We start from the raw sequence: 26,543 nt of genomic DNA on the forward strand, positions 1-26,543 counted from the left end.
AATATTGTATATCTAAACTACAATGTCACTGCATGTTCCATTAAAAAATTAAAAAAATAAAATAAAATAAAATAAAATGGTTGAGGAAGAAACAAAACAAGATATTCAAAGAATAAGCTCTAACTGTTTCTTAATAAAAAAAATAAATGAAAAGGTAAAGTGTGGTCACATAATTCACTTTTAACACTACACACATCAATAGTCATGTTTACACTTGGTGTCCTAGACATACAGCTCCACCTTACATTTTCTTTTCCTGCAAAAGCGTCTTCGAAATGCTTCATGTTCCATTTCTTGTTTTCTGTTTAAAAAAGCCGCTGCACTCAAGCTGCATAATTGACACTAAATGATTACATTGCAAATTGTACACTAATGTGGAAGTCCCTTTACAGTCAAGGTAAAGTAAAATAATTTCACATAGAATCTTTAGTTAAAGAATGCTTTGTATAGTTTGAGGCTTTTTTTTTTTTATGATCAGCAATTTACATTTCTGCAACTGCCCAAATTCAACTTCCTGTACAAACTGACCGAGTTTACTACAATGTTTTCGTTGTGACTGACCCAAAAAGATTACAAAAAAAAACCCTTTTCCTGTTAATTTCTATGGATCGTATAGTTATATAAAATGCTTTTATAAAAAAAAAAAAAAAAAAAAAGCATTTGCCCACAATTTAGAAGAGACACATTATGATTATGAACTTGAAAGACTTCTTTAGCTGATAAACAAATCGGAAATACAAATCAGGGATTTGATCTGAACAAAAACAAAAAGTATTTAGTTTCCTGCAATAACCAGTTATTACGTAATAAAATAAAGGGTTGATAATTTCTTCTTACATAAACTACACTGCTTATAGACAGCCTAGCTAAAACCAAATACTGCATTTAACTCTAAATGTAAATGTAAAAATGTATATTATCAATGCATCATTTAACTTAGCAGTGTGAGTTGCTGCTTGTAAAACTGTGGAAAAACAAAACTTTTCTCTTTTTTTTAATGCTTTGTTTTTCTTAGATTTTGCTGCCTCATCCACAGCAGCTATTTTAAATTAATATCCTGTAGGCAGGTGTGCAGGTCTAGACATGAAATTATGCTTACTGGGAAAATGTTTAGGTTTAGCCTATTAACTTATGTTGGTAAATCAATTTTTTGTTTTGCAATTTTGTTTATGTACACAAAAAGTCATTTTTTTTTGTTTCAAACCCAGCTTACAATGAATAGATGTGTGCATGTTCCTGTGTATATGATTAATAACTGTATGCTTATTCAATGAGATTGCATGTTATAGAGCTCAACCCAGAAGAATTCACAATTAACTGTACAATAAAAATCATGGAGGGGTCTGAAATTGTCATCGTAGGTGCATGTCCACTGTGTGAGACATAATCTAAAAAAAAAAAAATCCAGAAATCACAATGTATGATTTTTTTACTATTTATTTGTATGATACAGCTGCAAATAAGTATTTGAACACCTGTCTATCAGCTAGAATTCTGACCCTCAAAGACCTGTTAGTCTGCCTTTAAAATGTCCACCTCCACTACATTTATCCTAAATTAGATGCACCTTACTTGAATTTGAGCAAAAATATTGACAATCTTTTTAGTATGACTCGAGTTTCTTAGTATTTGGTATTGTTAACTTTCTGCTTTTTTTTTTATTTGCTCAATTATAAAATCAAACCCATCAGAGGATCGTCTGAACACGTTTTAATAGAAGAGATTATATAAGAGAAAAATATGATCCATTAATCAATGCAGTAAACATGATCAGTATTAAACATTTGCTTATATCTAAATAGAGACCTACAAATAGTGCAGAATGTTACATATACATACATATAAAGAAATACTTAGTGTCCAAATAAATACATCCTAATACCATCTGTTTTCAAATCCCAAGTTTTCAAAGTGGTCTCAGTCTTTTGTATATTTAATAATACATCAGTGATCAAACATTAAATTACCCCATTATTGTAGCGGAAATAGCAAACAATAAAGAAGAATTAAAAATAAATATGCATTAAATACACAATTAACAAGTACATGTTGGCCTTTGTTGGTGTTAAACCACAGGACATTATACTCATTTCCTCTATGTGGGCTCCATTCTGAACAAATAAAGTTTGTGTTAAGAGAAATTGCAGTCATAAGGTACTTGGTATAGAAATAGTATGCATTACTTGGAAACTGCACTATGGAGGATAATGCACTATGTGGTTTGTACAATAAGAATTCAGACAGCACTACAAAATCAGTACACCCTACATAGTGCAGCTTTCATTCAGACACAGCAATGGAGAAACTAGAGACTTAAGTTGTTCAAGGCTAAACAAAAAGTTGTCATGTCAGTGTCTAGTGTCATTCTGTGAAGCATGTTGTAACCAATCAGCAATATGCATTTCCATCTGTTGTGTAAGAACCAAAATAATCTCTAAAAACAACTCTACATGCTGTGGAAATGCATCCAAGGTTACTTAATTCCTGTAAAAACTCTTGGGTTCCAGAAAAGGTTTCATCCCTGTTTGTCTCCACTCTACATAAAGCCTGCTCTAGACTCCTTCTTGTCCTTTTTTTCTGCACACAGAAATCTGGGCTAACTTTAACTCATGTATAAATAATAAATTTCGTTATTGCAGCAAAATGAATTCCTTATTGCATCGCAATGGCCCCATGCTGTAAACGAGACTTCATAATGCAGGAAAAAAAGGCAACATAGGGTTAAGAAATTGCTGCAGAGAGATACAAATAAAGAAACAAAGGTAACAGGATTAAATAAGTGAGGCGAAATTGAAAGCGACACTGCCAAAGAGCAAAAAGCTTTTCATAAAGATGGAAAGCTGATTGGAAGAACCAACAACAACAAAAAAAACAATACACACAACATGCATAATTGAATTTCCTTTTAAATATAAAGAAAACTGTTTTAGCAGAATGACTATCGCAGGACACTTTTGGGAGGTACGGTGTCAGAGAAGGCCAGGATGGGTGGAAAAGGTGTTAAAAACAGGGGGAAGAGGAAGAAAAGAATGTGAGAAAGAGCTGAGCGATGCTGAATATAGTAGCTGATAACTGCAATAGACAAGAAGCCCTGAAGATAGCACATTTATCAAATGTAGTCAATGCAAACAAAATACATCTGAAATAAATTCTGTACCTCCTTACTCTCCAGACTGCTGAATTCAGACTCAAGTTTCTTTAACAGCTGTGCTTGCTAAAAATACTGTTCAGGCTGCACAACAGTGGGTTGTTGTTTTTTTAAGTTGTTCCTATGAATAACACACGCAACAATTACTATGTCAACAAGCCTTTGGTACACCACAAAGGATTCAGACCAGCAAGCCACTGAGTTATAGGATGGATGCTTGAATATTGTATCCTGGCTAAGAAGTTGGTCCTTGACCATCAAATAAGCTAAGAGATGAAATGGTTATCATCATGGATGGTTCAGGAACAAACATGACTTTGATGATAATCAATAACAATCTGCATCTGTAACAGAGATGAGTCATCTTGTCTTTAAGCTGAAACAAAGAGGAATCAATGATTGTGTTGTCTGTGTTGCCCTAATAAAGGCTGACACGAAAGGTTACGAATATACTAAAAATTTCCAACATGCACAAAGTTCATTCTAACTCCAATGAAGCTTCCTTAGACACAGACTGACCATATTAGTGTTCATACGCATGACAATACACACACACTCACTGGAAATAAACCAACATGCTGGGAAAAAAAAAACCCCAAACCAAATATAGACCAAAACTCAAATCATGTTTACAGCAAAATCCATTGACAAACTAAAGCATGCAAACAAGATCCTCAGACAAAATACAAACAAAAGCCATTGCAGTTAAACATCACTCTCAAAATAATGCTTTTAGACAATACAGAAAAAGCACTCAAATGTCAAAACACATAAAAAAAAATACTTTTAAAAATACTCATTGTTTCAAATACCTAACAAAAAATAATCATACGTTCATTATGAAATGTTTATTGACATTTAACTTTTAACAAATTCAAGAGGAGGAAGATATTTTAGTTTGACAGTTAGTTCTAGTACTGTACTAGCCATCATTAAAATCCCATTAGAATCTAAAAGCTACCACTTATTTATTTCTGTAAAAAAAATGTAGCTTTCTTTATTTTATTGCAACTTTATACCATTAAGCAGAATTAAGTGATTGAACTGTAATGACATTATTCATTTCAGCCAATTCATATTACAAATATTTTTTATTCAGTTAAAAAAAAAAATTATATAAAAACAAATCATTTATTTAATTAATTAAATATTAAACAAAAAAAAAAAATACACATTAACATCCGAAAAGCCACATACTGTGAGTTGCATAATACAGACAATACGTGCGTTACTGTAAGAAAAAGAATGCGTGACCTAATTTATCATATCGCCCACTAGTAATCAACACAGTTCCAAAATATTTCTCCATCAACCAAATACCTTCTTTATGTCCCATGTTGAGTTACTCATGCATGAAACAAGATATAAATCTGGACTCACACTCATTCATTCCCTTTTCCACTGTCACACAGCTGCTGCATTTTCTCACTCCTCCCCCTACTGCCCTCATTTGTTTCTCTCTGTATCCCACCGTCTCTCTTTCTCATTTGTAGAGAGCCAATGGAGAGGTTTGTAAGCTCTGCCAGTAGGTCAATGCTCTGTGCATTTAAATCCTCTTCAAACTGCTGTATGGCTGTATAGGCAGAGACAGGTCTGGCCAAGATGGACCAGACGGTACTACAAAATCAGAGAAAAAAAAGTAATGGCAGTAAACCTCAACAGGGTTGGGACGAATATAATTTGATGTCACATTAGTATGTGAAAAACATATAAACACACTGTCCTGACACCAAATCTATATGGATGAATACAGGGAATGTAATAGAAGGTGCAAGGTATTTTATTTGGTATATTTATTCATCACATTATCCGGTTGATTGATATGTAATATTTTACCCTAGTGGGAAATTCCCTAAGCAAAAATTCTAATCTGCTACTTGGTCAAAAAAAATATGATATAAATGTCAAATCATATTTGAAGATTTGCCTCACTAACAGTATTAAATCAGCAAAGCAGAGCTTTTAATAGTTCAGCAAAAAATTTTGTGTCTTTGGTTCTGCTGTGTTATGTTTTCTGCTAGGTGTGGCTAATGATTCTGTCTTTCATCTCTTGTAATAATTAAATCCGTCCTCAGTCTGTCAGAACAAATCCATTAGCATAATAAACTGAACCTCATCTCTGCTCCTTTCGATTCAGTTCCACCCAGAATGACTTCTGTTGTCTTTTAATCTTACCACCATTTAGAGATTAGTAATCCACGTGTCCAGGGTAGCTATTTTTTGCTCCTGAAAAGGGACTAGAAGAAAGCCTATATACACTCACACTCAGCGAAGATATCACACAGCAAGACAAAAGTTTGTCTACAGAAAACATGCTTTGAACAACATTTTTATTTGACTCATAGACATTTTAGTACAACACTAAACTGCTCCTAGTGGTTTAACTATAGTATATTAAGTGATTGATTACATAATTAATTTGAATGCATTATGTACACTTTATGCTTCCACAGACTTGTTTTGAACGTACAGTATGTTGATAAGAAAGTCTCGTCTGGCAAGGGGAGGCAGCTGTGTTTGGAAGGTAAGTATGCAAGGAGAGAGCGAGAGATGGCCAATCAATTCTCCACACAGTCTCACATGTCTAGGTTCATATGTCTGCACATGTGTGTGTGTGTGTGTGTGTGTGTGTGAGAGTGGGTGAAAGAGAGATAGAGCGAGAGCAACAGTCAGTTTAATCACACCAATTAAATGTATCCTCTAATGTAGTTACATATTGTGGATAATTATTGTTACAATCAACCATATTCTTTATAGTCATGTTTTAATTGCATGCTAGGCCATGGAACTAACTTGAATGCAATATGGTTTGTTTTTTTGTTTCTTTTGGTAATTTGCATGTTTATGTTTACATGAAGAAATGGATAGGATATGTGTAAGTAGTATTTTTAAAATAGCAATTTGTTGTTTGCTGATGAATCGAATACAGAATTAGGTTGTAGTATAGCCATGCCTTGGATTACAAGCCCCACAAATGTGTGTGTGTGTGTGTATGTGTGAGAAAGAGAGAGATTGATTCATGCAATGGGACAGGGGAGCTGGCAGTATGTATGCCTGAATATCCCCCTATATTCCCCTACAAAAACAACCTTCATCACATGTTTCCCATTTTTCATTGACTCATGACAAAGCCTTGGGGTGACATATACATACACACATACACACACACACAGACACACACACACAATTACGCAGCACATGCACGCGGCACTACCAGATCCTGCACACGGCATCCTTATTCAAGCGTCGACTCACTGACAGCTCGACTGTATATATCATCAGTGACAAAACACACACACACACCACACACACACAAATGGAGGATTCAGCTCAGCTGATCACTGCGGTGCGTCAGGAAAGAAGCTGAATCGAGCTCGGCTTCCAAACCCAGTGCGCGCACAGGCGGAGCGCTCAGGAGAACACGAACACACACACACACACACACACACACACACACACACACACACACCAAGTGAGGCAGCAGGCACCGTGCCACACCTCACCTACTGAGAGAGGACAAGCTTTGGAGGTTTGTCCAACTGGCCTCGTTTCTCAAACTTGAGACAACAGCAGTGTTCTCACAAGCATCCAGAGACACCGAGATCTACATGTCCATGATGCACAAAAGAACGTTCCCAGCCATCAGCTATCAGCCATCGTCCCCTCCTTAACACAAAAAGCTTCTTCAGCCAAACAATGAGCCAGACATCCCACATTTGGTCTGAGGCTATTTCTTTTTTCTCCTGGACGTGTCAGTAAATAAAACCGATCGCTAATTCAATAACTTTTCTCCAGTTTTACAATTTTATTTAGTCATTCTGAAATTTGACCTAATTTATATGGATTAGAACAACAATCTCAGCTACAATGATTCCTCACACACACACACACACACACACACACACACACGCACACACAAACGCACATTTTCCTCTGCAACTTGTGAGACAATAGATCAGTGTAATCATGCAATAAACAAAGAAAAGCATGGCCTTTTGTTTTGTGCTGTACGGTAATCCGATTTCGGATGTGGATCCCATTGTAGGAGAAAACACATGTATGCGCGCAGTGCGTGTTGTAGCGCAGGAGCTCAACCAAACACCTGATCAAACCGTGATACAAAAAGTACAGCCAAAACAAAGCGGATAGTTTGATGACAGCGTTTATGATGAAGCATTGACCCATTCGCCATAAAAAAACAGCATTAAACACAGCATGCGGTAATGAGAATAAATAAATGAAATCACCTCGTGGTTTCCAGCGCGCGCGGATCAGCGGACAGCGGGTGAGGCGCGCGCAGGTGAAAGCGTCCCAAATCTGTGCTGAATCCAACAGTGGAAGGGACGGGATTCGGGGTGTGGGTTTGTGTGTGTGTGTACGGGTGTAAATGTGGATGCTGTCAGCGAAGAGCACCGCTCATGGGCGTTTAATTCAGGGAGAGGAAGCTCAGTCTGCCCCGCCCCTCCTCCTCCTCCTCCTCCTCCTCCCTGGCATCTTCTGCTTTACCCTGGCCTTTCTGCCTATCACACATCATTGTTCTCACTCCGCCTGCCCGGCTCTTCTCAGACTCCTCTTCGCAAGGTCAGGCCGGGTAGCCCATAACAATATATATAAAAAAAAACATGTCATGAGAGACAGAGTGATCACAGATGACATATTCTTTCAAAAAAAGGACCAACAGACAAACTGCAAGCCAAAAAAAACCCTCACAAAAACGTACTTTATACATTTTTAAAGCTACTTTTAAATATAATGCTTTTTTCACATTTATTATATGACTTGGTTTGTGACTACATTCTGGCGTTCAACATACAAATTACACAATCACTGTCTAAAACCAACAGTACATGTTTTTAGGAAAATGTGCAATAGGGCTGTGCATACAAGCTGATTGAACCCTTTCGGCCACCATACAAAGACAAATCCTAGTTCCGGTTTGATGACATCAGAGCATATGACCGGAAAACAATCATATGATTAGTGTTTACAAAAAAAATATTGAATCCATTCACACAGACGCTGCTTGATAGAAACGCGGTATTACAGGTTTAACGGTAAGAAATCCAGTATATACTATTTAAAGTGTGTTTTCTTTTTGAGCAATATGTTTAAAATGGTTTTGTTATGCACAAAATCACGCCGACTGTATCTTATCTGGAGTGTAATATAAACTTTAGATACATTCCGCTTACTTCACGCACACTGGAATAATGGCTTCTTCACCCTGTCTAACATGGAGACATGAAGATCTTGCGTGTGCAAATCTTATTAATATTTTTTTTTTTACTTTATTTCTAGCTTGATTTTATTTTTTACCCGAGCTCCAGCTCGGTGTGTGTACACGTCTTCTTATTTTATTTATCTTATTTTTTTATTTATTTTTTGAGCCTCAAAGTGGGTTGAGAAAGAAAACAATGTAACCCCCATTGCATGCTTTTCTCCCCTATGCATGTTAAAAAAAAGGATGGTGTAAAAATTTAAATATTTATGACTTAGTTTGTTTAGCCTGAGAAATATCCCTATGTAGGCAAATAATTTTATATCGGAGATAACCCATCCCCCCATCTTAACGTCTTAATGATTGAACTAAAAGAATAAAGAAAGTAAATTATGCATATTTAGGGAATCTATACAGCAACTACTGATCTCATACTTTGATGTGATTCCAGCTACAATCATGCCAATTTGATGTAACGGTTGTATTTCCTTGCCACATGCATGCTAATATTCTCAAATGTCTGTGTTTGTTGTTTTTCTTTTAAAATAAACAGTACTTTTTTTTTCTTCAGGCCAAAATTGTATTTTGAATATAATCTGTTCTAGATAATGCAGATCTATGATTCAATCACTTTGACTACTGAATTGATTTATTGATTAATTCTTTACTGCTTATCTGCATTTTTTTCAGTAGGTGACCATGAGGCTTGTGATCCTTGATGACTATGACTTGGCAAGTGAGTGGGCTGCCAAATACATCCGCAACCGTATTATCCAGTTTAAGCCCAGTGCAGAGAGATACTTTACTCTTGGTCTGCCCACAGGTACAGGAGTGCAAAATGGTCACATACAGCCTATACACCATAGTTCATGTTCTATGGCATCATTAACGAGATATTTCTCTATAAGTTTGTACATGAATTTTCCACCTTTGAAAAATTCTCTTAGGACTCTTAGGAATATTATGTTTTTCAGGAAGCACACCACTGGGCGTTTACAAGAAGCTGATTGAATATTACAAGAGTGGAGACATCTCCTTTAAATATGTGAAGACTTTTAACATGGATGAGTATGTTGGTAAGTTATAGAAGTACATATAATTCTATATTAAAAACAGTTGTTTTCTTAATACAAATAGATTACGTTTTTTTTATAGTACATTAAAATTAATCGTACTATAAATCTTAAAAATGCAGTATTTATGAGCACTTATATTGTCTTGTAACTGCAGTTGGCTTTATATTTACTTTTTGCTTTTATGGTGAAATTAATCTTTGAATGACCAAAATAGATTTTCCTCTAATGAAAATGTTGCACTCGATGAAATTGAGAACAGAGGTAATACATAACAGTGTATATGAAATCTAATAGTGTTTTGAAGATAGAAGGAAATGCCCTCAGGAGGAATTAAAGGTGGAGTTACAAGTATTTAAAATTCGTATTTGCTTTTCCTAAGCACATCACTGACACCACACCACCATGTCTAACCAAATAGCTTAGTGTCTTTGAAAATGTCCTAAGAAGAATGCTAGCCTACTTTGAAACTAGGTATTTCAGGAAGATGTTGACTGCTTGATGGCATTGATGGCTTGATCCTAATAGAGAAAAAAATATTTATTGATTCCTCATCTAAAACCACATTTATCCTTTTTGAGGTTTTTGGATGACTGAGGCAGAAATACACCCTCATTATTACACCAGTTCATCATGGGGAATCACACACATTTGAATGTTCAACCTTAGTCAATTTAGAACCAGTGGGCAGTAACATCTCCACACAGGCAGTATGTACCTCAAAATATAGACCCTGAAATTGTGAGATGGCAATAGTGCCTACTGTGTGATCTGCGGATTAGCACTTAGTATTATTGTAGCAGTGCAATAATACTTCCAACACCAATCCATTTTGTTTACATTACGCATTTATACTCCCAGGCAAAAAAAAAAAAAAATCAAGCTTTTATTGGTCAGAAATTTAGCAAGAAATACATCTTCTTCTTCTTTCGGCTTCTCCCATTAGGGGTCACCACTCCATGGATCATCCGTCTCTTCCTCTTTTCCTCCTTCCTGGTGGCTCCATCCTCAAATTTCTTCTACCGATATACCCCATGTCCCTCTTCTGCACATGTCCAAACCATCTCAATCTCGCCTCCCTCACCTTGTCTCCAAAATATCCTACATGCGCTGTCCCTCTAATAAAGTCATTTCTAATCCTGTCCATCCTCATCACTCCCAACAAAAAACTCAACATCTTCAGCTCTGCTACCTCCAGCTCCACCTCCTGCCTTTTACTCAATGCCACTGTCTCTAAACCATACAACATCGCAGGTCTCCCCACAGTCCTATAAACTTTCCCTTTCACTCTTGCAGATACCCTACTATCACAAATCACTCTTGCCACTCTTCTCCACCCACTCCACCCTTCCTGCACTCTTTTCTTCACTTCTCTAACACACTCTCCATTACTTTGCAATGTTGACATCAGGTACCTGAACTCCTCCACCTTCACCACCTCTTTTCCCTGCAACTGCACCACTCCACTGCCCTCCCTCACATTCACACACATGTACTCTGTCTTACTCCTACTGACTTTCATTCACCCTTCATTCCTCACCTCTACCCCTCCAGGCTCTTCTAAACCTGCTCCCTACTCTCACCACAAATCACAATATCATCCGCAATCGTAGTCCACGGAGACTGCTGTCTGACCTCGTCCGTGAACCTGTCCATCTCCAATGCAAACAGGAAAGGGCTCAGTGCCGATCCTTGATGAAGTTCAACCTCCGCCTTGAACCAGTCTGTTGTTTCTACTGCACACTTTACTGCTGTCACACTGTCTTCATACATGTGCTGCATCACCCTCACATACGTCTCTGACACACCTCAGAGACTTCCTCATACTCGTCGTACTCTTTCTCTTTATCCACAAACACACAATGCAACTTCTTCTGACCTTCTCTATACTTCTCCATCAACATTCTCAAAGCAAATAATGCGTCTGTGGTGCTCTTCCAGCTTAATACCTAGTCATTTTGCTCTTGACCCATTTTTTCTTGCCCAGGAGTTTACTTAAAACAACAATGACATTCTGTGTGTCTCTTGAGGGTTTTGGCTAATGAGAAATGTATTAATGTACGTCAGCCTCTGTCTCTGGTTTTCCACAACGCATACCGCATACAGAGGCCTATGGTGATATAGGATTTCCTAAACATTGTCTCAGTTTACCTCCCTGTCTTTCCTTATTTGCCCTCTTTGTATAGCGCAAGTAGAAATTGTGCAGAGGAAATTAATCTATCCAAAGAAAAAAAATTAAGCATACAAAAATGACTCAAGCATAGTATTTTATGAAATATTCTTGCTATATTTAAATTACCAGAGATCAACATGATTAAAATACTCATGCCTAAAGCAGTTTTCTTCTTATTATGTGTGTCTTGTAGGCCTGCCTAGGGACCACCCGGAGAGTTACCATTCCTACATGTGGAACAACTTCTTCAAACATATTGACATCGAACCACAGAATACCCACATTTTGGATGGAAACGCAACTGACCTGCAGACTGAGTGTGACTTGTTTGAACAGAAGATAACAGCTGCTGGGGGCATTGAGTTATTTGTAGGAGGTGTGACCAGAGTTTATGCTAATTAATGAGGTTTGGCACGTGTGTGTGTGTGTGTTTGACAAATAGCACAATCATACTGTGTATATGTAGTGTTTATGTACACTGAAGTCCTTAATTGGCATATATGTAAAAAAAAAATGGTATGAGTTATAGCTATGTCATCTCTATGCAGCCCATACATTTCTGGGAAAAAAAAAACGTTTTGGTCAGTGTTAGCAACTACTATTTAGTTTTAGCAAACTTGAATTTTTCTTATGAAAGAAAACATGACAGATATGCCTGTTATTAGAAAATATACCACCAGGTAATGTAATGAAGCCTGTCCTGAAGTGGTGTTACTGTTAGCACAAAGTAACAGCACAAACCAAATTGAGTTATTTCTTTTGCACTGCAGCATCTTGTCAAGAACAAGAAGTCATACTTGTAGCTGTTTTTACATTTATACAATCAATGTTGAGGTTCCTGTTATTAATTACATTATTGCATAAACATTGTATTTGATTAAGCAGATTACTATAAACCTTTGATTTGAATTATATTCAGTGCTACGGTCTGCACTGCTGCTTTAGACAATTATTCTTCTAACAACTCAGATTTTATCATTGAACACCGCTATACAGTTTAATATAATTAATATAATTACATTTACTACTCAATTCTTTTTTTGGTTTTGTTTTGGTAGGAATTGGACCAGATGGCCACATTGCCTTTAATGAACCAGGGTCCAGTTTGGTGTCAAGGACCCGAGTGAAGACACTGGCTAAAGACACAATAGTGGCCAACGCTCGCTTCTTTGGGAACGACTTGTCTAAAGTGCCCTCCATGACTCTCACAGTTGGCGTGGGCACTGTTATGGATGCTAGAGAGGTCAGAATCACTCATGGCCAAATTAAGCAAATAATACACAAAGCAATACTAAAAAAGAAGGACTGTTGCTTCCCACACTGGCTCCATTTAATCACTCAACAATAGTTTTAACATATATTGTATATGCATAATGATTATAATGATGTAAACTTATGCATCCTGCTAACAAGCTGTAATCTGATCATGTATGTAGGATCTTGTCACAGATACACTTCATGCTTCAGGAAAGCTGTATAGGAAAGAAAGAACTATCCATGTGTTTATGTTGATTTATCTGATACATCATTTGATTACCACAATAACCATTAACATAACACTATATTTTAGTTGTTCTTAAAGCAATTTTTACTTGAATGTTTTTCTAGGTTATGATCCTGATCACAGGAGCACACAAAGCCTTTGCCTTATATAAGGCCATAGAAGAAGGGGTGAACCACATGTGGACTGTATCTGCATTCCAGCAGCATCCTCGTACCATCTTTGTGTGTGATGAAGATGCCACACTCGAGCTCAGGGTCAAGACTGTAAAGTACTTTAAAGGTATGTGAGTATTTAATCTCCATTTCATCATCCAGGGCAAGATAGTAATCATTACTAGGGTCAGGTATGCATAATTCCCTTTTCATTGAAGCTGATCGTATCAACTGAACATCATTTGTAAGTGTTTCTTTTCAGTTGAAAATATATAACATTGAAGCTCCATAAAAATATAGTATACATAACTGGACGCATACCATTTAATACTCACTATAGTAAGTTGCATCTCTCTTTGCATTGTTATAAACATATACAGTGGGTACGGAAAGTATTCAGACCACCTTAAATTTTCACTCTTTGTTATATTGCAGCCATTTGCTAAAATCATTTAAGTTTATTTTTCTTCCTCATTAATGTACACATAGCACCCCATACTGACAGAAAAACACAGAATTGTTGACATTTTTGCAGATTTATTAAAAAAGAAAAACTGAAATATCACATGGTCCTAAGCAGTTACAGTTACTAGTTATTTCATTCAAAAAGTAACTCAATTACTTTGTTGATTACTTTCACCAAAAAGTAATGTGTTACTGTTAAAAGTAACTTTTTAGTTACTTAATTTAAAGAACGTTCTTTAATGTTCCCATTAATGCCCTTTTATGCGGTATGGTCTACAAACACAAAACTGACTTAAACACAAAGTCATTTTGAACACTTATTAAAGTCAGACCAGCACAAACTGAATATATCACAAGGATTTCTGAAATAAATAACAAAACAAGCTGAATAATATATTCACAATCAAAAATTAAAGTGGCTTCTGCATCATAAAAGCTGTTGTGTTGAGCTCTTAAAAATGTTCCTTTCACAGCTTAAGTATGAAAACTATCAACAATGTACAACAGAACACTAGACAACAGGTTAGCTTCTAGCTTTGTCCATGCATGGAGTTTCTGGAGGAGCTTCAACAGACTGGAGATGCTGTTTTGTCTTTATGCTCAACTAAAGTGAAATAATGAACATATTTCCACTTTGAGAAACTCGTCTTGCTCTCACCTCGACTCGCCATTACTGCTGCACAGACCTGAATAAATGGAGACACGTCCACAGTGCGTCTTCTTCGTGTTTACAGTGGGTTATCCACCAATCCTACAATGCGTCGCTGCTGTAAACAGGTTAGGCTGTAGGCTACACTTCAGCCAAAATTAATTCATTTAAAAAAGTAATGGGTAACGCACCATACGGTAACGGTAACAGAGTTACTTTATTTAAAAACAGTATTACAGTTACAGTATTAGTTACTGTCAAAAGTAACGCATAACCTGTTACTGCCCAACACTGGTCCTAAGTATTCAGACCCTTTGCTCAGTATTTAGTAAAAGCACCCTTTTGATCTAATACAGCCATGAGTCTTTTTCACACCTGGATTTGGGGATCCTCTGCCATTCCTCCTTGCAGATCCTCTCCAGTTCTGGCAGGTTGGATGGTAAATGTTGGTGGACGTGGAGCAGGAATTTGTAATGTAAAATTATTTGGGAAAATCATCAAGCTAAAATAATCCATCAAACACAACAAAACACTTCACTCTATTCTTGTTTTCTTCATGATTATGATCTTAATTTTTCTCAGTAGTTTAGTTTACATGTTTGATCAGCATAGATCTACATGCAAACTCCTTTTTCCTATAGAATTTCTTGTGGTAGATTATGCAGCATCTACAACGCTCCATTTTGCCCAAAACTAAAGATTCATTCCTCACAGTAAGCAGAAATGTTCTGCTCATTTCCAAATGCTTTCTCCTTACAGGGCTAATGCATGTCCACAATCAGCTGGTTGAGCCAACCCACAGCATGAAGGACTATAAGGATTAAGGACGAAGGCCCGGCAATATGTTGCGTCATAAGGGAATGAAGAGGATTTGCATCGGTTTGCAGTACTGGAACATGGTTTCAAAGCCCCCACGGCTCACAAAGGTGCCTGAAATATCGTGTAGACTACAGGTTTGCATCACATTAATGTTTACTTGCACAAAATGGCAAATGCAAACTTTTGTCTGCCAATTTGAAACTATTGTTGAAACCAGTATTATGAAAAAAAGGGGGAGGGGGGGGGGGTAGTTTTAAGTTTTGGTTCAAGTCTAAAGTTAATTCTGGCCTTGCACTGTTACTGAAGAAAGACCTCTTTTGTAAAACACCATTTAAATTCACTCCTTTGTTAAAGAAAAATTATTTGTTAATAGTGTATTCAATGTGCCTTTAAGTGCTATTAATGTATTGAAATAAGGTCAAGACGTTTCATATATTTCAAAACGGCTATGGGTCAGGGGTAAATAACATTGTGTTCACCTTACGTCGAGGTCCTTTTTTTAAGTTACTTGACAAACAGTTATTGTATTTAACACTTTTTTTTTTTTTTTTATCATTTTGGACATATGTTGGGAAAACATTAACTCAAGAACACAATCAGTGGAAGTGTTCATCATGGAAATTTCACTACAGGGTCCTTTCTGTAGCCCAGACATGGAGAAACACTGAATCTGCTAATTAATATACTGTTAATTTAAACGAAACACAAAGTTAAAGGCTGAATAGGCTAAATGACTTCCTACTCCCTATGTAGTGGCTTAAAATTATTCCATTTACACTCCGGTATTACTATAATATATATATATATATATATATATATATATATATATATATATATATATATATATATATATATATAATAAATGGTACCATTTTAAACGAAACCTTAATATATTTGTTTCAGCCATGTAACCCAACACCTGCTTTTCTTTGTAATTTGCTTGTGCTTTGAAAGGACCATAGTGTGCAATGCTAGAGACCAAACCATCTCTGGAAACTTGATTGAAATATATTTGGGACCAGCATAAGTTGTGTTTTTCCCCCCTAAAATGATTTCCCAAATTATCTATATTGAGTGTATTTCAACTTGACTATTTGACAAACAGTGGCTCATAAAGCCTGATCCAGAAACCAGAAACATTTCAGCATCATAAATGTAACTGAGCCTATTTAGAACGAACATATATGTTGTTAGCTGATGTACACTCCTCCTTATCACTGTGTTGGCTATAGTTTTATTGTTAGCAAACCCATTTTACTTACTTTTCCTTCTAGTGTTTAGTTACTGCATGGAATGTTACTGTAGTTACTTTGTGTACGACTAAATTTATTTGTAGCGTTAGTGAACCTCAATATACTGATTTGATTAAAGTTCTATACTTGACAAAGCTGAGAGCAATTGTGTTAATGTTGTTAACAGATTTGAATCTCATTGGTAAATCTGCTGTTATCAGACTTTCATTTCAATACCAAATGCTCTTTACATTTCTTTAATGAATGATAATGTTTGATTGGATTAAAAATGCATATGAGTGAAGAACTATGTCTGGAAATGTTTTTTTGTATACCCTCTATTTTAAATGTCTCCCAAGTTATGAATTATTGTGTTCATGTGTTGTGTTATAGTGCGCATGGTGCCCTGCAATGACCCGATGTCCCAAAGGTGTATTTCACCCAAGCCCTAGCACTACTAGAAGACAGACCTTGAGTGTATTTCACAAAGAATTCAAAATGCTTTATTTCATTTTTAATGCCCTTAAGTGCACTCTTTCATTCCACCCATATTTACATTTGAAATGAGCATGTACTACATACTGTCAATCAGTACATTACACAATCCACAACTCGAAAATAAATACACGTTTCTTCTTTGGAGGTGTATGAAACAGAAGGCATCTGCTTTGATTCCTTTATTGTCTAAATTCAGCATCCTAGAAAGCAGGTACCGCTATAAAGCTACCTGTTCAAGAATCCTTACAACAAATTAAAGAGGACTAAGCCCAAAGGCCTGTAAAGCTAAAGTTTACTATTGGAGACAAATAAATATAAAATACTATAACAGTCACTTAATGTAACAATCATAAGGGTATCTGAAATTTCGTATTTAAATATGTACAAATTTATGATAAAGTATTGAAGTACAATAAAGTCAGTATTTTGCAGTATTATATATATATATATATATATATATATATATATATATATATATATATATATATATATAAGTTGCACAGATGAACAATATCATGCTTTCATATAAAGGAGAGTTGTTTATTTATGAATGTTTTTTTTTTTTGCAGGGGGCCCTCTTGTGGTAAGTTACTTAAGTGGTATTAATGGAATGGCGCATGTAGTATTTAATTTATTTTCACAGGCTCCTACAGATGATGGGTAATAAATTAAACAACAAAGGACCAACCATATGCCAGCCTTAGATTTTCTTTAAATACAGCCTCAGTATGTAGCATTTTCGGACATTTTCTACTTCCTTTTCAGTACATTAATGAAGGCTTCCTTTGGGACATCAATATTTCCGATCCGCCTCATTTTCTTCTTGCCTTCCGCTTGCTTTTTCAGCAGCTTCATTTTTCGTGTGATATCTCCACCATACTGTTAGAAACAATTGAATTTCTATTGGTGTCAAAGCCAAACGAATAAACCAATACCAGTAGGATAAAAAAAAAACAAAGGGGCAAAGATGAGTCACTTACACACTTTGCTAGGACGTTCTTTCTGTATGCTTTGATCCTGCAAGAATATGCAGGAATGCAAATGTGACAAACATGTAAATAATTTATGTAAATAATAATTTCAATAATTTACATCCCATTTCTTAATACGAGCACCATCACTCACGTTTCCCTGGCAATGATTTTGCTCCCGATGGCTGCCTGTACGGCGATCTCAAACATCTGCCTGGGGATGGATTCCTTCAGTCTTATGCACATGGCTTTTCCTGTGTTATAGGCCCGGTCTCTAAAAGCAGCAAGACAGCAAACGCTCTAATTAAATACATCTCTTTACTTCCACCATGCAATTTTTAACACCAGCAATAGTTTGTTATTTAAATGAGACAGCTCATGAATTACCCTTTACTCAAACATGTTTGTTTACACTGACTTTAAAAAGAGTGTTTATTATGCACAACTACGTAGCGTTCGCTGACTCTGCCGGCCATGCAAAAGCACCAGCTCACTTGTGAACGATAGTGGTGAGTTCTTCCACTGGGTTCCCATTAAGCAAGAAATCAATCTTAATCAGTTCAGCTGGTTCATAGCCAGCATCCTCGTAGTCAAAGCTGGAAAGGAGAAATTGCATTGCGGTGTGAAAATGCTGGATCAGTGTAAAACAACGGCTCAGTTCACAACTCTTTGCAGGGCTACGAAGGAACGGCTTGTACGGGCAAGTCAGTAACTTTACCTTGCGTATCCTGATGACATGGATTTAAGCTCATCGTAAAAATCGACCACGATTTCATTTAGAGGGAACAGGTACTGCATCATCACTCGATGGTCGTCGATGTAAACCATGTTCTTCTGAACAGCTCTGCGACTCTGAAAATAATAGTAACGTCAAGGATGAAAAAAGTAAACTAGACAATTGTGTGTTGAATAGACACATGTACACTATAACAGTCACTGCAAAATATTATACGTTCAGTAGGAAAGTAGGTTTATTATCAATGATTCCATAATAGATCAATAGCTTTGAACACTTAGCATTTTGTGAATTGTTTCAACAAATATTATTTATTAATAGTAGAACAGTAAAGTAAAGTAAGTAATCTTAATGAATTCTTTTAGAATTAATTCTAAATTGCATTGTGGTTTGGGTTCATATAAGCCAATGATACCTGACACAGACTCATGATCTTCCCAGTAAAGTCGTCAGGGCTGATGATAGTTCCCATTACCATGGGCTCCAGGTATTCCACCACAGAAGACTTCTCAGGGAAATGAATTGGGTTTACAATGGTGACCACCTCCTGTCCATACTCCTACTCAAAACAATAAGACAGTCCATTTATACTTCATCCACTACAACAACATATTACTTTTAGTTATGAGTGTTTTTTTATTTCTCTTTAAGGATATATTTTACTATATAGCTCAGTATATCTATACATATGTATACACTTGAACACCGATATGTGCTTGTTGAACATCCCATTTCAACATCCCATTCTCACTTTGCAGCTATAATAACCTCCTCCACTATTCTGGAAAGGCTTTCAATTCGATTTTTAAGTGTGGCTGTTGTGCCCATATCAGCCACGAGAGCATTTTGTGTGGTCAGGCATTGAAGTAAAAAAATATATATATTTTGCCATGTATTCACCCAGGCCATTTGAGTTCTTCATTCCAACCCCCTGTATTAAAATTGTACTGCTACAGCATACAAAGCCATCCTTTACAATTTGGTGGTTATGACAGCATTTTGAGGACCAGAATCATAACGGTGATGGTCCCCACATAGGTTTGGTCACATAGTGTTAAAAAAAAAATAAAGAAAATAAAGAAATGTCAGTACCACAATCAGTCTTGAAGTGTAGTATTATACCTTTATGAGTTTGGGTGAGGCCAGGATAGTTTTGTACGGCACTGTTGGAGCTGTGACTATAACAGAGGCATTATATTCCTGCTCTAGACGTTGATTAAAGACCTCCATGTGCAACAGACCCAGAAAGCCCAGCCTGAGAGAACAAAAAAGATCCATGAGTTTCTTATAATTACTGCATTTATGCCATAATATTTGTATTATAACATGACAGTACAGGTGGTCAGTGAATCTAAACATTAAATCCAGACCTCCAGCCAGCCCCCAAAGCCAGACTGCTGTCTTTCTGCACCTTCACACTGGAGTCATTCAGAGTCAGCTTCTCCACCGCGCTGCGCAGTGAAGGATACTCCGACTGGTCTGTGGGGTATATACCTATCACACATACATACACACACATTGAATTTAATTAAAACAGTTGGACATAATTAAATAAAATGGACTTAGGATGGTCCTGCTTACTCTGAGAACATTCATTTGGAACGTTTCCTATTGCCTTATTATCTAAAAAGGTTTGAATGAACCCTACTCTGGATGTGGTGTAAACAAACTCACTGTATTTAATTACAGAAAGAGGCATCTGTCTAGTCACTGAACTGTTCTACAGAGGTAAAAAAAAAATAAAAAAATTCGTTTTGCATCCGTTTTGTAATTAATTTGGCGTTGATATCTACTCTGAAGTAAAAATGTGAGTATTATCACTATCACTGCAGGTCTAATGATGTCCTTTAAGCAATTAGCAAAGAAATTAATTAATATATATAATGCAGTGTAACTCAGTACACTTATTGTGTATAATTATAGCTTTTAAATGAAAGCTGTTTACCTGCAAAGACCATACATTTAGCAGCTTTAAAGCCAGGTAGTGCCTCCACTGGATGCTTTTGAAGATAGAATGTGTCTCCGATTTGAGCGTCTTTCACCTCCTTCATGCCGGCTATTACATAACCCACCTGTCCTGCAAAGCTTAGATCAAAAGTGAGAGTTAGGGCACAAAATAAATATAACAAATCTGTAGTAGAGATTTTTTTTTAGATGTAATCTGTGGATTAACCTGGTTTAGCTCCGGTTCTTATAGTGCATTTTGAAAGAAAGTTTGGCAAATGTACAGCCAAAAATGAAATGTACAATGGCATATGAAATGTATACACTAAACTGTATTTATTGTGCATAAAAAAAGAAAATAGATCTCGTAGCTTGTAAGGGTTGCTTACAGTCTCTCTGTGGGTTGTTCATCTGGCCTCAGAATTCCCAGTTCATTGACCTCGTAAGTCTTTCCCAGATGGGCTGAGACAATTTTGTCCCCCTTACAGACCTGTCCACTAAACAAGGCGATACTGGCTACTACTCCTCTGTAGTGGTCAAAAGTCGAGTCAAAGACCAGGGCTTTAAACGGTTCCCCAAGCTTAGCTGTAGGTCTAAAAACAGAGTCAAGACAAAACCTTTCAAGATTAAGGAAATGTTTAGAAATGCACATAAATGTGAATATATTTCAACAGTTACCCCCTATGTGATTTGAAATGTACTAAACATTCTGTTTTCTAACAAAAATCAAATAGAAAATAGCAAAATACTCCAAATTACTATGGTAAATCTGAATAAAAAAAAGAAAATGATGAAAACTCACGGGGGTATTCTCTTCACTATCTCTTCAAGAACCTGGTCCACATTTGTGCCTAATTTTGCAGAAATCTTAAGAGAAAGATTTCAAAAGCATAAACTAAACAGTTATTATGAACACCAAAATAAATTACTTCTCAACTAACCATTCATGCTTACCCTGATACACTCCTCCCTTGGAAAATCAAACATCTTTTCAATTTGCTTTTCCACTCTTTCAGGATCCGCATTTTTCAAATCAATCTGATTGCAAAAAAAAAACAAACAAACAAAAAAATTCGATCAGACAAATGTAAAGACTTTCAACGATCAAAATATATTTGATATGCACTTACTTTATTTATAACTGGTATGATGGTTAACTGAGCTTCGAATGCCAAGTAAAAATTTGCTACAGTTTGTGCCTGTATTCCCTTTAATAAAGACAAGCAGAAATGAACATAACATGGTTAATGTTTATGTAAAACAGCTTTCACATATATAAGTGACTATAATGTATGTCAATGCCTGGCTAAAGATGACTATCATCTTATTTAAAGATTACCTATTTTATTTTACTGTTTTATGCTCTCACTTTATTAATTATGTTGTAGTTCTCATGGGGCATTATAGATATTTAACAAACAACCAAACAAAAAACTTCTTTACAAAGTAAAAATACTATCGGACAAAGGTATTGTGATAATTGACCTTTACACCGACACGCACTGTAATGACACAGCATTCTAAATACACAGACATGGACTTGCTTCCACTATTCTGGAAAGGCTTTCAACAACATTTTGGAGTGTTTCTGTAGAATTTAATGCCCATTCATCAGTAGAGCAATTTAGAGGTCAGGCACATGTTGGACAATAAGACCTGGTTTGCAATCTCCTTTCCAGTCCAAAGGTGTTTGGGGTTGCGGTCAGGGCTGTGTGCAAGCCAGTCACATAATTTAGTAATTGAATATTCTGATTATTCCATCATTTAATCGGATAAGAATCGGGTTGATCTTTATTATTTTAATTAAAAAGCAATACTAAATCTACAAGAGAAAATAAGACGGGTCTCTTATAATGAACAAGTAATTTGCTTTCCTTTAAAAAAAAAATATTACATTTTATTGCTGAAATTGCATAAAAGGATATCTGTGAAAACTAAACCTGTTTAGTGCATTTAATTGTGCAATTAAAAAATCTAAATGCAAATACAAATATATAAATCAATAAAAAAAACATAAAATATATCAAATTACTGATTCTAAAAGTTAGTTAATAAAAAATAAAAGTACAGACAAGTACACTTTGGAAACTTCCTGTCATTTTCTTTGGCCTGAATCTCTTAAAGCCCGTTTCTGCCACATAAAAAAAAAAAAGTTTGCTTAATTTTTTTTCTCACAATTGTGACTTTTTTCTCATCATTCATTTTTGGTGCATTTCCACTGGTAACCATGTTGTCGGTCTGAGGTTTGAAACTGTTGGTGTATGAACGAGGCCTCCTCTGCTTCATCTGTCCTGTTCCGTCTCATCCAGGGCTGATTGTTGGACAGAGTTTTCTCCAGGAATCAGAGGCTTAGTTTGATACTATATGATTCTATTGATTGTACCCTAATACAGAGGAAGTGACGCTGCCTGATTGGATAAAAAAATAAATAAAAATTTAATAGGATTTTTCTGTATTCTAATTACTCTAGGAATCGTTTCCGCCCTAGTCAGGTGTCCACAAACCTTTGGCCACCATGTACTAAAAACCGCTGGTATAGATAATGTCAATATTCACATTTCATCAGTACCTCATTTGCATCTACTATCAGCAAAACTCCTTGGCAGGCTGATATGGAGCGTGACACCTCATAGCTGAAGTCAACATGACCCTGAGCACATGTAGGAAAAAAATTTTAACTTCATTACATACCTAGACCTTACCATTTTAAAACTTGTTTGAAAAAATGTTTATGTGTTAAATAAGCAGCACAAGTTTAAATCCACTGGAATGTTTTGCTGACCGGTGTGTCGATGAGATTGAGTAAATAAGTCTGTCCTTCGTGCTTGTAGAACAGAGATGCAGTCTGAGCCTTTACTGTGATTCCTCTTTCTCTCTCCACCTGCAGTTTATCCAGCACCTGCTTATTTCTGTCTGTCTTTGCAATGGCACCTGCACAAAATAAAAAGGATTTTAAGGGTTGAGTAGTATATCCACCAGTATGTACAGTGCCAATGAGGTGACATGGTGGTTATTTATTAAGGTGTGGCAAGGATTCGATATACTGAGGCCCGCTTTTTCTAGGTCTAGTTTGTGGGCACAAAATATCCCCAGTACAATGTGGCAACTATTGTATTATCAATTAAGTAAAACAGAAATTAATTAAAAGCACAATTGTTATCACAAGAACGTAAACATGGAGACGACTGATAATATTATGCATAAAGGCATAGTGACATTGACACCTGGAGATATCTATTATATATATAACTGTATAATTGACATATCTTGATTTCGGTTACAATTTTATGTCCCGTGGCCAAAATTTAATAATTCATAGCGACAAGATACTTTGTGACCTTCATATATTAATGCGTGGCTTTAAGATATTAATTTACGATTGCACCTTAATAAAATAACCAGCATGTCACTCCTGCAGCTGAAACATGCACTCTTTCTGAAAGAGAATATACATGTTTAATCATTAATCTTGGTGTCTGTATGGTGCCTACAGCCGAGGGCGACACAATCCACCTGTCATCTCCAACAGTCTGTCAGCGAGGGTGCTTTTCCCATGGTCAATATGAGCAATGATGCTAAAGTTTCTGATCTTGTCCACAGGAAACTGGGACATATCATTATTGTGCTGTAAGATGGAAAAATAAAACAGAAACTTTTATGAGAACTTGGTCACAACATGATAGACTTCATAGACGATATCAGGGGAAAAGATGTAAAATTACTGATCAGGGCTATCAACATTTCAAGGTATTATAGATCCAAGCCAAGGATTTCAGCTGAACTCCAGGCATCCCATTATTACTACAGTCTGTATTTACCTCGTGAGCTGAGGAGCCGAATTCTCTCAAATACTGTGTATTCGATGCAGTCTTTATCCATCTGTGTCTGATTAAAGTGCACGCCTCCGTATAACCCTGACTCCTTCTTTTTATTCTGCATATCTTCACATTACGAAACAGTCCAGCTAACAGGAAAACATTACTAAGAGGTTTAAGTAAGAGCTGCATGATATAGCCGGCGGATCACGGTTAACCGGTTAACACTATCCCTATATATGTGTAGAGTTTGAAAATAATCTTTTTTATTGACGTTACCGATATAAATGTTCACACTTTGAAATGAGATTTACGTTCATGCTCACAGGACGTCGCCATGTTGAGGTTAAGGGTTATGTACAGTAGGCTTCTTCATTGGAATAAGTAACAGGCCTACACCGTCACCGCCCTCTGCTGTATGGTACGTGCAATTACAACATGACTGATAAATCGTTCACAAGTTATTCGGCTCGATCTCGAGTGGACGTTTAAAGTCCATATGGGTGATATCGTCGATGTCGATATCAATATTTATATGAAATGTTTGTATGCTTGATTATATTTCTTGATACAAATACCAATATTATCTTTATATATTTTATTTATCATTTTTAAACCCATTATTATTAATGTGAAATAATCTGCAATGTAAATATTTTCAATTGTTTCAATTACATTGTTATTCAAACAAACAAATGATCTTTCACACTTACCTTAAACAGTCTCTCTCTCTCTCTCTCTCTCTCTCTCTCTCTCTCTCTCTCTCTCTGTCTCTCTCTCTCTCTCTCTCTCTCTCTCTCTCTCTCTCTCTCTCTCTCTCTCTCTCTCTCTCTCTATATATATATATATATATATATATATATATATATATATATATATATATATATATATATACATGTGTGTGAAATGTCATAATAAAATAAAGAATACTAAAATGGAAACAAAATATTTAATTTATTTCAATGTACATCACAACAACAAAAACAAAAACAACAGCAACTTATGTCCTGTTTGGCATCAAAGTCATCAAAGATCTTTTTTTATGGAAGAAATGTCAAATACATATCACAAATAGACTGGTCTGACAAAGCTAAAAGAGAGAAAAAAACATTTATTTAAAATGTTTAAATGATGAAAAATCCAGTATGAGAAAAATGAACATGCTGGTGTCCATCAAACTCAACTTGACCAAAAGAATCAAAGAAAAGTACAACCGTGTTTCTACCACATTCCAATGGAGAATCTTATTGTAATATTATATACTTCTTGTCCAGCTTTGCCTATTGATGAAGATGAAAAGCCTAAATGGTGTACACCTGTAAAAGTAACTGAGACTGTCCTCTATCAGTGGGCAATTTTAATAAAAAAGCATACAAAGCACCCAGTGGGCTGCCATAGACTCCCACTGGATAATACTACTACTACTACTACTACTACTACTACTACTAATAATAATAATAATAATAATAATAATAATAATAATAATAATAATAATAATAATAATAATAATAATAATAATAATTCATACCATGTACAGAACTGAACAGTATCTGCATTATTCCCGCCTCCAGGTGTCTTATTGTTGTTCGATTTCCTGTGTGTTTAAAATAAACCCGCAATGCAGTTTATATTAAATTTTATAATCAATGTTAGCAAATGTTACCAAACTTATCTTTTGTAATATTCATCTCCTCTAACAGCTTATTATTTACTTCACACTTTTAAAAGTTTATTGTCATTCTTCCTCCACAGGGTGTCACCCTTGATATAGATGACGGAGCAGGAGAAAAAAGGAGAGAACACCATTACCATGGCAACATGGCAACCCACTCATAGGCCAACTAAGTAGGTCCCTGTGAAAATTGCCTAGATAAGAAATAAAAAAAAATGTGTCTCCTCAAGCTTTTATTCTTGATGGCTGTTGGCAGATACTTACATTTGTGAAAGCAATGCATGTCTAATTATTTTTATGTAGATTGTAGGAGGGTTTCAACCACATGCAGCACACACTAAGGGTCTATTAAGGATGTTTATATTATAGATTGATGTAGTGTGTGCATGTGTGCATGTGCATGTATGTGTGTGTGTGTGTGTGTGTGTGTGTGTGTGTGTGTGTGTGTGTGTGTGATTCCACACTCCAAAAGGT

General features: G+C 36.0%; 3 protein-coding genes across 5 annotated transcripts in view; 1 reads left to right on the top strand and 2 right to left on the bottom strand.

Annotated features, from left to right (window-relative positions):
• The window catches only part of frmpd1b (FERM and PDZ domain containing 1b), a 33,977-nt gene extending 25,984 nt beyond the window's left edge, over nt 1-7,993 (bottom strand). The window contains exons 1-2 of one of the 2 annotated variants that reach the window (XM_046848969.1): nt 7,396-7,993; nt 4,529-4,765 (exon numbers count right to left, since the gene is read on the bottom strand). The gene's annotated coding sequence lies outside the window, so the exon portion shown is untranslated. The remainder of the gene's footprint in view (nt 1-4,528; nt 4,766-7,395) is intronic. The other variant, XM_046848968.1, reaches the window with a different exon arrangement.
• Nucleotides 7,994-8,079: 86 nt separating this feature from the next.
• On the top strand, nt 8,080-16,740 carry gnpda2 (glucosamine-6-phosphate deaminase 2). Of its 2 annotated transcripts, none has more exons than XM_046848973.1 (7): nt 8,080-8,202; nt 9,057-9,189; nt 9,341-9,442; nt 11,806-11,988; nt 12,671-12,855; nt 13,221-13,395; nt 15,142-16,740. In XM_046848973.1, exons 2-7 carry the CDS (start codon nt 9,066-9,068, stop codon nt 15,204-15,206), a joined length of 834 nt encoding a protein of 277 aa, XP_046704929.1. In that variant the 5' UTR covers nt 8,080-8,202; nt 9,057-9,065; the 3' UTR covers nt 15,207-16,740. The 2 variants fall into 2 exon arrangements, with proteins under 2 accessions (XP_046704929.1, XP_046704930.1); XM_046848974.1 differs by having other exon boundaries at nt 8,097-8,202; nt 9,060-9,189.
• Nucleotides 16,741-17,447: 707 nt separating this feature from the next.
• On the bottom strand, nt 17,448-24,765 carry guf1 (GTP binding elongation factor GUF1). Its single transcript, XM_046848972.1, has 17 exons — nt 24,401-24,765; nt 24,096-24,207; nt 23,365-23,513; nt 23,152-23,232; nt 21,713-21,790; nt 21,537-21,620; nt 21,385-21,449; nt 20,972-21,175; nt 20,584-20,723; nt 20,009-20,132; nt 19,761-19,893; nt 19,054-19,197; nt 18,621-18,754; nt 18,397-18,498; nt 18,057-18,176; nt 17,912-17,948; nt 17,448-17,810 (listed from the first exon to the last, which is right to left on the bottom strand). The coding sequence occupies exons 1-17, from the start codon at nt 24,587-24,589 to the stop codon at nt 17,682-17,684; spliced, it is 2,025 nt and encodes a 674-aa protein (XP_046704928.1). The 5' UTR covers nt 24,590-24,765; the 3' UTR covers nt 17,448-17,681.
• Between the last annotated feature and the right edge of the window lie 1,778 nt (nt 24,766-26,543).

This window comes from Silurus meridionalis, chromosome 5, assembly GCF_014805685.1.
Source record: "Silurus meridionalis isolate SWU-2019-XX chromosome 5, ASM1480568v1, whole genome shotgun sequence".
In the NCBI taxonomy this organism is placed as follows: domain Eukaryota; kingdom Metazoa; phylum Chordata; class Actinopteri; order Siluriformes; family Siluridae; genus Silurus; species Silurus meridionalis.